Raw genomic sequence first — 12747 nt, 5'->3', positions numbered from 1 at the left:
GTGGGGGGAGATTTGATAGAGGGAGGACAAACGGTGGGCCCGCACCTATGGAGCCTATTGCAAGGGTACAAGTCAAATCTATCAAGTATAGAAGATAAATGTTTTAACACAATAACCAGGTAAATGAGGCAAAAGCTATATTAATTAGTTTGATGTAAGCACTCCAAATTGTATAAAAAAATCAACACATTATACCCCATACATGCATAAATATATTCATGATCTATGTGTATATGACTTAATAAAAGGAAAAAAAGGAATTTAAATTTAAATTGTCTAAAGAGTGTATGTCCAGTTCCTCTTTAAAATTACCTCAATATAGTATTTCCAATAGTCCAAGACAATCAGCCACTGATAGTCTATGTTCAACACGTCAGAAGCATCTTGTACGTAGGCCACCATTAAAAAAAAATGTTCCAGTGTCTTACCAGTACTACCTTCATTTACCTAGTTTTATTTTCCTCAAAGCATTTAATTTAATTCAAGACTAAAATCTCAGTAATTTTTATTTATTTTCTACCTGGCCCTATAGTGTTTGAGAGTTTAGTTTGAGCTGTCACATCTATCCACAGACTGAGATTCACAGCGGTTTGAGTTAATCAAATGTCTAATGCAGTTACTGACAAACTTTTTTGTAAAGGGCTGATAACAGATATTTCACTCTGCCTCTGTAGATCTAAGTAGCCATAGACATTATGTAAATTGAAGTGCTTAAAATATACCAGGTACAAAATCTAAATTTTTTATTTCATATAATTTTCATGGGTCATGAAATACAATTTTTTAATGCAGGGGTCCTACGAAATCCAGCTGCAGACTGGATTTCACCCGAGGACAACAGCCTGTGGACCAGGGGCGAATACGTTAATGAAAATTATTGGAGCTTCTCTCGTTCTTAGAAACAAGGTAACGTAACCAAAAGAGTATTTTAAAAATGAATACTTCTGAGGGTTATTCTTTCACTTCTGTTCTGTCTTACAAATTCTTATTGCCAGTGGTATTTAGGTTAAGTTTTAATCTTAATTCTTATCATTATAAAAACAGATGTAAATGGTACATCTCAGTTTATGGACTATCAATTGAATTGCTATTTTCTCCTCAAATGCTGTTACTCCTGTTGTGTTACCCTTCATGCATATGGGGGATAATCTTCTTTGATATGTAAGATTTCACTTCCAGCCTTTGTACTCACAGTCTTTTCAGTCACACCAACTTGTAGGCACTAACTACTCACATGGGCCCGATGCCATTCAATATGACTTAGGAATCATCCATTTTCTTTAGGGCAAATAAAAACTCCTCCCAAACTAACTTGAATTAACATCTGTCATGTGAGGTTACTAACCACTTCTTGTGCTATTCCGCTTACTGACCTATAAACTGAGCCTGATTTATTATCTTGTTCTCCCTAATATTTAGAACTTCATCGAGAAGCTCTTCCTCACCTTTGTTCTGTGAGGCCTCTCCCTTGAATTTTCTCAGGTTTCGTAAATGTCTTCAAGTCCCCAAACCTATTAGAACTGTCTCATGCATTTCTCGAAATATGTTACTTACTATAATCTTCGCCTGTTGGGGTCAATTTTTTTTTTGTTCATACTACGTAATAGCTTTCTTAATAGCAGTAGAAAACTGGAAATGATCTGGATGTACTTTAATGGGTAAAACAAACTGTTGTATCATAGAATGCTACTCAACAATAAGAAAAAAACAAACGTGATGTATTTAGTAATCTAGATGAATCTCCAAGAAATCATGGGGAGTGAATAAAAATCCCAAAAGTTGACATACAGTAAGGTTCCATTTACATAACATTCTTCAAATCACAAAATTGTAGAAAAAATTAGTGGTTTCCAGTGGAATGGAAGAGAGAGTGGGGAAGGACAACAGGAGGGACCCTTGTGATGACAGAAACGTTCTGGATCTTGACTGTTTCAATGCCCAGACCTTGTTTGTGATACTGCACTGTAGTTTTACAAGACGTTATCATGGGGAAAACTGGGCAAAGGTACATAGAATCTCTTTGTAATATTCCTTGCAACTGCAGGTGAAACTACAATGATTTCTAAAAGTTTAATTAACAAAACAGCTCAGCTTGAGACAAGCCGAACTATAAACTGAGATGGAGTTTTTTCATTCATATTAAGGGGATTATAGTAACAACTAAGGAGAAGTTTTAAAAATATATATAAAGTCATGAGATTCAAGAACACAAGGTCTTTTAATGATAAGTGGTAATTTATTGTAACTTCTACCAGCACTAAAACGGCTCAGGAACAACCAATGACTAACAGTTTCTAGAGGATTTATTCTCAAGGACTATGATGGCATTAAGTGCCTGGTAAGGGCACATTTGTAAAACCTGAAACCCATAAAGAACTGGCCCCCCAATGCAAACTAGACCCCCACTGAGAGACTCCTTGTTGGTGTCAAGCTCGAAGCTCCCTGGATGGTCTTCTCACAGAAGGGAGCTGCAGAAGGGCCTTTCAGCACTTATATGGGAGCCAACTGAGCTTCATTTTGATGGCAGCAATAAAAACTACCAGCTTTTACTTTTTGTAATCATTCTCAATTAGAGCCGTGATTCCCAATTAGCTGCTACTATTACCATTTACTCCATAACCACATACAAAATCCAGAACTTCCTTTAATCTGCCTGTAGCCAAGTTTCTGAAAATATATGCCCAATAGAAGTGGGATATCACTATGACTCATTAGACATTGGCAGACATTTTCAGACATAAAACTCATTTTCTTTTTCCATTTTTCATATTTTTCTTCCTGTCTCTGTACCTCTCCCTCCTCTCAACTTGTTTTTGGTGATAAGTATGTTTAGTACCTTGATTGCGGTGATGATGGTATCACCAGCATGTACACATCTCCAAATGATCAAAATGCATACATTCAATATGTGCATTTTTATATCAATTTTATCTCTTCTAAACTTTTTTTTAAAAGAGATGATATGCCCATTCATAAAAGCCATTGCCTCAAAGTGATATGAATCATTTTTAGAATTAGTCAATGGCCACAACTAGAAGTGATAAAGTCTGGGCAATGTAATTTCTGACTGCCAGCCACCATCCAACAACTGAGGGAACACAAATTGTATTGCCTTGTGGCACAGAGAAGGCCCCAAATGAACCACGTCACACAGTATTCGTGCCTTTGGGTAGCCCCTTCTGATAGCGAAGGTGAATTTCCTTCTACCTTACTTTAATCCGTAGAATACAGCAGAATGACCGTGTGCCTATTCTGGAACAAAAGCTGCTTTTTTCTTTTTTAAATTTCTGATTAATATGAGGATACAAACCACTAGGTCACATAAGTTTGCACATGTAAAGTGCAAGTTGCAACTGTGTCTTTCTCCCAGGGAGTGTGCCATACATACACGCATTGACCTGCTGGGTGGGACTCCACGGAACCCCTCCCGTTTCTTATATTTAACTCTCATGCGGGTCTGTTAATTATTCATTTCTTAGTGTCAAATTGGTCCCCTCTACTCTTAATCTAGGAAACTCTAGGAATATCACTGACTTCACAATAATCTCATCCTGGATTGTTGTTCTAAAGGCTCCTTCCAGAGGAAACTCAACTGCCTCCTTTCAGGTATCTAAATTAGAAAACCAAGGATTTATTAAAAAGAGCTTCCCTATCTTAGTATTCTAATGAACATTAAATGTAGCATAAATTAGTTTTTAAACATGCATACATTGAAAAATAAAAGAAAACAAGTCTCCTGATAGAAGCAGAGGCGCTTGGATACAGGAGTATTTAAGCCTCGTGCCCAAATTATCTACAGATTAAGATAGTTCTTCTGACTTTACAGGGCTACAACGTGCTCTTCATCATGTGTTTGCCTTACTTATTAATGTAAACTCATGTAAATCAGAGATTATTAAAAAGTTTTCCATTTTGAAAGTGAACATTTTGTAATTAATCTGAGATGATTCCTTGTAGGAATCATTACCAATTTTTAAATGAAAATAATCACAATAATACTTAGTATCTTCTAAATTTGCCTGAAGTAGCCATCAACAACGATAGAAACACTTAGAAGGCTTGTTTTGTCAAACTCTTCTTCCAAGTAACCTCAGTGAGTGAGGTGGTAAGAATGTTAAATTTTCAGTAATAACTATTACCAAAAATAATCGTATGTTGAATAATGCAGTGATATTGTTGATTAATAAATAATGTTGCAATGAAGAAACCCTCTGAAAAGTCATTCAGCATAGAGAAGGGTTGTAAAATTTGTTCTTCTCAGTTGATTGGCTACCAAGGTGGCACACAATTGCATTCTCTCAGCTGGAGGGTTTTTAGCAATTGATCTGGGTCTTCTGTGATATATATCCATTCCCCCTTCCAATATTGACACCTTAGATAATGATATAAGGGATGGCTACACATCTTTGGTTATAAAGTCATTACTATAAGAAAAATTCCTATTCGCTATTGCTCAACACTTTCTGTAAATAATAAGACCTTTTATATAAGACATTCACTACAGGCTACCCTAAATTCAAGTGTATATTATATTCAGGAAAAAAAATGATAATATTAAATCAGGATATGAAGGATGAAGTATCTTTTACCTAGTTTAAAAATTAGTAATCTATTCTTAATTTTCTTTTTTGTTATTTCTCATGTCCCAGCTAATCCAAGAATGCAGAGAAAGTATTTTGATTTAAATACGTATTATAAAATAATATAAATAAAAAATACATCCACACACATGCACACATATTTGAAGATATAAACATACACACACACACATAATCACAGAAGAGGGAGAGGAGAGAGAGTTGTGTACCAACACAGAGAAGTTTATATAACAGAAATGTTACCTTCCATTTACAGTGTGTTTTTGAATTTACAAAAACTTTCCATTTTATTTTCTCATTTAGTGTTTTCATCTAAACTGTGTGGATTTTTTTTTTTAGATATTGAATAGAATCATGAAGATTGAGTTATATGTCCAACATAACCCAGCTAGTGAAATGACAGTATTTTAACCCTTCTGGTTTTCTGATTCTCTGCACCTAAAGGCTCATAATACCACATACACGCAGCCATACATGTTGAATATACACACTAAGAACTGTATCACTGCATGCCCTATGTTCTTCTCTCTATCTCTTAATATATATAGTAGAGCACTTACTAATAAGCACAAAATAATCCTACCCTGCCTAATTATTATACCTGGGGTTGGGGGGAGGAGTGAAGACTTGGTACAGATGATGTTTGTTCATGATCTATTGACTATCACTTACCTTTTTAGAGTTGAGATCTACTTATGACATAAGATAAATCAATTAGGAGATGGTGGCTTAAGATAAACATGCCAAAACAACTGTATGAGAAAACAATTACCTTAATAACAGATGTTTCAACTCTGGATGGGGGACTCTGAACTTGTGCTGCTGCCGCCATATTTGCAATGGTGCTGAGATGGTTCATCTGGCTCATTGCCATGGTGACAGATGCTGGAGGTAGGCTGACAGGAATTAGAGGGTGGGGCATCATCATAAAAGGAAGTTCCAGTCCTATAAAAAAAATACACATATATCAACATTGCTCTGTTCCAAATAAAACTATGGATTGTGATTCTATCTCACTTATACAAAGTCATTAAGGATAGAAATCATTAAAAATGCAAACATTCAAAAGTGCTCCAATGAGGCAGTCTAGGAAAAAATAGTATTCCTCCTGGCATGCACTGTCACCACTCAGGGAAGTTACGCTTATAGAGCTGTTTAGTTTGGTGCCATGGTTTAATCATATCACCACTCTTCATGTTTTTAAATACAAATGGCCAGTTCTTCCTGTACTATTCCTCTAATTAGCCTAAATCTTGTTTAAAATTTATCCTGATTAGTTATCTAAATATACTCTAGCTCTTTGTCATGTCCTATTTTACCAATCTCATAATTATAGATTTTTTTGAAAACTATCAATATTTTGTACTCAAAAATTCTGTTGTACAATTTGGCAGAGATTGTACTCTGCTGAAGATGGCTGAAAGGATGACAAACTGGTAGGCTGTGTGCCCCAGGCATGCGGAGATGGGTAACAGAAGCCTGAGGTCGCTGGGACCGGGAAGAGTACGGTGCTCCTTTATCCCAAGAGTCATCACTGCTGCTGGTGGGGAATAAATACTAATCATTTGGATATATTATTCCAGATTTTCTAATGACTAATTTGAAATGAAGTTTAAAAATATGTATCACATTTGAAGATTGGCAAAGTAATTTCTAGGGGAATAAATAAGCTGAAGTAAGTCAATTTCCACCAAAATTAATTTTCTTTTTGATTTTCCATTTGTTTCATAGGATCTTAAAGGTAATATTTGTGTAACTTTTAACCTATTTGTGGAATCTAATCCTGCTGACTACCCAACTTAATGTTAAATGGGTTCTACACATATAATGTAATTAGATATTAATTATTCCTGGGAAATAAAGCATATTAATGGTTATAGAATGCAAAGTTGTCCTTGTAGTAAATGGTATTCTAGTCTCTGTTTAGAGTTAAAATGTCTAATATTTCCATAGCAAATCCTAAAAAGGGAACCATTCAAATGCCCAGGTTGTTAGACATTGTACAGAATACACACACACACACACACACACAAAGCTTTACGAAAGCTTTATGCTTTTACGAAGCTTTAAAAGCTTTACGAAAGCTTTTAATAATGCTACAGCAAAAAATTAAATATGCATAATATGTGTGTGAATAAATACTTCGCTTGTTTTCAAACAAAGAAAAAATAAATGTATGATTGTCTCAAAATTGGTGCCAAAATCAAAATCGCACATCTGAAGGCTTACATTGCAATATTGGTAGCCTTGGATTTAACTAGACCTTGAAACATCGTCATACAATATTCCTTAGAAGGTGCTTATATAAATTCTTTCAGTTTAGACCTTCCCCCGAATCAAATTACCTTAACATTAATTTGTTCCTTAACTCAATCTGTTGACTATACAAACTATCCACTTAAATAAAATTTCTGTAATATCCTTGTCAGCTTATGAGATTTTTATTTCTCAAAAAAAAAGAAGCCATATTTTCATATAATATGCATGGAAACAGCAAAGTTGGTAAAACTCCAATTTAATGCTTTAGCTGTGCTAAAAGCCTCATTGTAAAATCTCTACGACATAGTTTTTAATGAAGAATACTTAGTTACTGCCATGATTTTTTTCCATTTACTTCATGAAGACAGTTAAGGTTCAATATAAATTCAAACTCATTAGCTCAATACTGTCTGGATCTTAGAGTAAATTGTTCAGAAGTGGGTAATGAAAACTCAATTCAAATTCTTCAGCAATCAAACAAAGCAATTTTATTAAACAATGAAAAGAATCAATTAAAATGGATATCTTTATTATCTTTATTATTTTACAAGAAACTGTGACAGCTTTTGGTTAAAAAAAAAGTTTATAGCTTCATGCAGAAATGACTCACATAAAAGAAATTTCTCGAGCTTGCTTCTACATTGTAATAGAAAAGTTCACTTTCACGTTCACAGGTATATACATACTATTTCTCTACTCATGACTTTCCTGACACTTTTCCCAAGGTACTAGTCAAACATGTAAAAATTGTACAATTATGAATTTTCCTAATGCCTGATGTCACGAGAATATTATGATAAAACTTTTTAAACATCTTCCCTTTACATTGTTTTTATCAAGCTACCTATAAATTTTTTCATCACATATTTACTCCATAAAATCTGGGAATGTTGATCTAGTCAAACTTCATGTTTCAGCCTCAGTTTCACGTTTTATCTTATCTGTTTAAGCAAAAATTGATAATTTAAATGTAGAAAAAGAAATAAATTTGAAACAAAATTATCTTAATGTGAGAACTGCTTTGGAAACGTATAAATAATAGGCAATTTTATTTATTTATTTATTTATTTATCTATCTATCTATCATTTATCTATTAGAGAGGGTACAATCTGTCTCTCTGGTTGGAGTCCAAGTGCAGGATAATAGCCCAGTGTAACCTGGAATTCCAGAGCTTAAGTGATCCTCTTGCCTCAACCTGCACAGTAGCTGGTACTATAGGTACCCAATACCATGCTTGGCTAATTTAGTTTTGCTTTAGAGATGGGGTCTTGCCATATTGCCCAGGCTGATCTTGAACTTTTGGCCTCAAATGAACCTCCCACTTCAGCCTCCCAACATATTAAGATTTCTGGTGTGAAGCTCCACTCCCAGCCTCATAATTTTCTCTATATTTTATACTTCTTTTAAAATATCCCCCAAAATTAAGGATTACATTCTCATTGCATATTTGAGGATAATTAACATATAAGTTAAATACATTTATTATTTTGGACTCCCTTTCAGTTCCATTTTTACCTATAATCTAGTTTTGTTTTTTCTGTTCATCTGAACTAATTTCTTCTCTCATTAGAATCCTGATTGTAGGTTCAATAATGGGAAGTAGTTATTTTTTCAAAATTATTTATGTCTCACCCTCCTATCAGAAGAGGTGCACCTAATTCTATTTTTCACAGTATTAAGGCATAAAATATCAAGCCAAAATCTTATTAAATCACTCTGAAAACAGACTGTAGAGAAAGCACTAGCCATTTTCCCATCTTTTTTGTGTCACAAGATAACAATCCCTTGTGTATGAGTGAAGATCAATCATTTATATGTGAGTTTTTCCTAGCAAGTTTCTAATATTAGATTGGATGTTCTCCCTATACAGGATGCTCCTAGCAATCTCTACCAATCATCATTTGTTAACTACTCATGATGTTAGCTCACTTTGGTAATAAATAGAGCAAACAATTAAGAAACTAAGTCGGATAAAAAATATACAACATATAACCAAGTTGGCTGTAAGTGATTTTTGCATTATTTATAATGCCCTTTTCCTCTATTATCATAAACAAATAAGAATTGAAAATAGGCCACTTGCCATGTCCATAGTTATTAAACATATACTTTCTGGTTTTGTTTTAAGCCAAAATATATCACCATATATGCCAGTCTATATGGACTATGCCCCCCCCCTTAAAGGTACACACATATAAACCTTTAAGATAAAGGCTCACTATTAACACTTCAAAGACTGTAGCAGATTTACTATATAAGAACATTTATCATATAGTAAACACTGGAAAACGAACTACTAAGCCATTGGAGGGGGGGATAGAAACATAAAAAAAAACTGATTTATTTCTCCTCCTCCAGTCTTGTCGAACTATATTGGTTTTTTTTTAACTTTACAGTATAATAAAAGATGAATCTTGTATGACCGTAGTTGCCTCAAAGTACATATTCCATAATAGGGAGTTGAGGTGTGTATGCAAAACCTCATCAAGGGTGATAAAAACATAAAATGGGAAAAGCTAAGGAGAATAGTCCTGAGATCACAAAAACACTCAATGCATAAAGCTATATGATTATTCAGAACCTAAAGCACATGTTCATGGGGAGGGGGCATAAGTGTGGGGGGAGCTCTCATTCCTAGCCCTAGACACACACAGGGAGGACGCCCTGGACAGGCTTCAGGACAGACAACTCCAGGGGTAAGCACACCTCTACTGTAGACTTGGAGGACACGTAGGCAGTGGTGATACGGTGGAATCAAGTGATGAAGCCACTAATATCCCAGCATGACTTCAGTGGAATAAAATTGAACAGGCCCTTTTGCAACAGCCAGAAATGGGGTGCAAGAGTGCGAAAAGGGAAATAAAGCTTCCCATCCGAGAGCCGATTTTGTCTCTGGCTGAACACTATTAACCAAATACTTCTATAGCCTGAAACAATTGACTTACCCTGCCTGATTATACTGTTATAAAGAATATATCAATAATTAAATTTTCTAAAATATACATATATTAAAAAGGGTGTGTATGTAGTTTTCCTTTCATGTCCAAGATGTGTGTATGTCAGGCACAAGCCAGCTTTCCTTAAGATTCAGTGTCAGGGACCATGGATGGGAGAGACTCTCCTGCCTTAGTGTCTCCCACCTCAACATTAAGACAGAGATACCGATTCTGAAAAGCCAGGGGCTTCATGTGCTATCACGCTCTTTCATGAGCTCAGACTGTTTTCGTCGGATTACCCCCATTTTATATTTTTTGTATTTTATAATACGTGTTTTATGATTGATCAGGTTTTAAGTACACAAATATATCCCTACATTTTGAAGTAGCCGTCCCTACTTTTAGGATGCTAGATCACCGAAAAGTACGTAATGGTGGGTTGCAAATGTAAAATGGTTTCACTTTTCCTTGAATTACTGCTTCCAAACATACTTTGTCAAAGTTCTCTTTTCTATCTCTCTCTCTTTTGGAGACAGAGTCTCACTTTGTTGTCCTGGGTAGAACACCACAGTGTCACAGCTCAAGCAACCTCAAACTCTTGGGCTCTGAGCCTCCTGAGCACCTAGGACTTGGGGCGCTCGCCACCGTGGCTGCCTAGTTTTCCTATTGTTCTTTTATTTTAGTAGCAACGGGATTCTCTCTATGGCTCAGGCTAGTCTTGAACACCTGAGCTCAGGCAATCTGCCCACCTTGGTCTCCCGGAGTGCTAGGATTACAGGAGTGAACCACCACGCCAGGACTTCTTTTCAGTCTCTCAAAAGCCCTGAGCGGATTTTGAGTATAACAGACCTCCTCTAGTTCACACTCGTTTCTGCTTCCCCGACATCATCAGCATTGATTATTGCTTATGAAGCAGAAATCATTGGTTCTAGAGTCTAAGGAGCTGGCTCAGCTTTCCACCCACACTGCCTTCTCCTATCCTTCTGGGTAGCAGGAGTAAGTCCCTTGGCTAAATGTTGCTACTTGAACTATCCCTGACTGTTTCTTCTGTGACCATGCAGAAGAAGCCATTGACATTTTCCAGGGGGCAGATGCCGCAATGCTGGGCATCTCCGCAGGGGGTGATCTCTGATCCTTTAAGGAGGCCTCACTGGGGAACCTCGTAACTTTACAAGTCCCTGACAGTAGAAATCTCCTTCCGCTTTCTGCTCTTCTAAGGTCTGTTGCATCTGGATTCTAAGGCTTTCACTTGTGGGCCCGCCCATTCTGATGATGTCTGCTCTCTCCACCCAGCTACCACTTCAAATCTTTACTGCTCAAATGCATAGAGAACATAGAACAGAAATTCACACCAGAGCAGAAATCAAGCTATCCAGTGATGTGAAAGCATGTGCAATCCTCGAGTAATTCTCTTGGTACTCCCCTCCCTTGACCTTGGCAGCGAGGAAGCACGTTGGAAAAGAGATTACTGAGCCACAGCTCTGCCCATCAGAAACTGTCTTTTCACTTAAATGATTTCTTCAAATCCCCTCTCCCTGTGGTCCATTCTCTCAAACCAAGAAAGAGGATGTTTGCGGAAGATGCAGCCATAGTGAATATAAAATACATTTAGCTGATATATTTAGTAAATATAGAATATAATATAGCTGGCTCAGTTGTTATTAATAAGTATTAATTGTCTTTTGCTTGTCTAAAAGAGAAGTAACCACCAATTTTTGTTCTTTTTGGGACCACAAGAAAAAAAATACAACTGGATATTCTGTGACATAAGCATGTTCAACAAAACCAACAACAAATACGGTAACGGTTTCTCGTAAATAAACTGAAATAAAGGAAAGATGTGGATGTTTAACGTTTTAAATGGTATTTCAACAATCAACTGAAAGTGTAAATGATCAAAGACTATCATGAATAACAAAAAAATACAGAACAAGCAAATGTAGAGATAATCATTATAAAGGGAAAGATGTCCTCTTCAATTATTGAAACACAATTTCTAGGTGGGCAAGGAAACAGAGAATGTTTGGGGGAATGATATTATTAGTTTCTGTTTAATTAAAACATGGTAACAATTTTAAGTGTGTACCTGAGTGGTGCCAATGATAATCTTTGCCCCAGTAATTCTATTTATTATGGAATTTTCATATCTCCAGTGAGGAAGAGGTTCAAAAGAGACGCCTGCAGTCTTTTTTAAATGGACTTTAAATAGAATGCACATAAAATAATGAAACACAAAATTAAAGGGATCAGTAAAAAAAAATTGCCTTTTAAATTTCCCTACATTAAAATAGTAAAGGTATATTTAAATACTGGATTACTGGCCTTTATCCCTAAGTGACATGTAACTGTTTGTTGAGATTTTCCCACATCCTGACCCTGATAAAGAAGGCAAATCTCAAAGGGGCCAACGGTCACACTACCGCTTAGTGAGTGACGCTGATAGATGGTGACGGGAACCTGACATTGTCAAGATTCGTTTACAATGAAAATGACGGCAGGAGCAGGCGTTTACTCCATACCATTGGAGACCACTTAGAAGGAGTGCAGCTCCATCTCCGCAATGGAAACAAGACTACCCCGTAAGAGTAAACATTAGTCACAGGTGCTATGGATGCTCAGCTGGTATTATTGTCTTTTCTTTTTTAATAACTCTGTGAGCCCAGACGATCTACTGTAGCAAACGTGAATGTGAAAATCTTCTGGTGCTTTGACTTCATTATCTTTATACAAAATGAGGAAAGAAGCAATCTTTTAGGGGTATAATGAATTGGGGACACAATTAAAAATGTCCCAGTACAAGAGTAGTGGTTTAGCAAAGAAAACATCAGAAAGACATCCTAACTGGTCTTGCAAAATAATGCCCTCAGAGAAGGCCATTCCCAAACTCTAAAATTTGTATCTACAGACACAGTGTGTTTGATTTGAAAGTTCTGAGGAAAAACAGAACAGAATG

General features: G+C 36.0%; 1 protein-coding gene across 1 annotated transcript in view; it reads right to left on the bottom strand.

Moving 5' to 3' along the window:
- The window catches only part of DACH1 (dachshund family transcription factor 1), a 431057-nt gene that overhangs the window by 139022 nt on the left and 279288 nt on the right, over positions 1-12747 (bottom strand). Inside the window, exon 5 of the mRNA XM_012805095.1 lies at positions 5371-5543. Coding sequence (XP_012660549.1) covers positions 5371-5543 — 173 coding nt within the window. The remainder of the gene's footprint in view (positions 1-5370; positions 5544-12747) is intronic.

Source organism: Otolemur garnettii, unplaced genomic scaffold (genome assembly GCF_000181295.1).
Source record: "Otolemur garnettii isolate 467f Iridium unplaced genomic scaffold, OtoGar3 scaffold00036, whole genome shotgun sequence".
In the NCBI taxonomy this organism is placed as follows: domain Eukaryota; kingdom Metazoa; phylum Chordata; class Mammalia; order Primates; family Galagidae; genus Otolemur; species Otolemur garnettii.
Note: the sequence above shows the minus strand (reverse complement) of the source record. Positions and strands in the feature narration are given on the sequence as shown.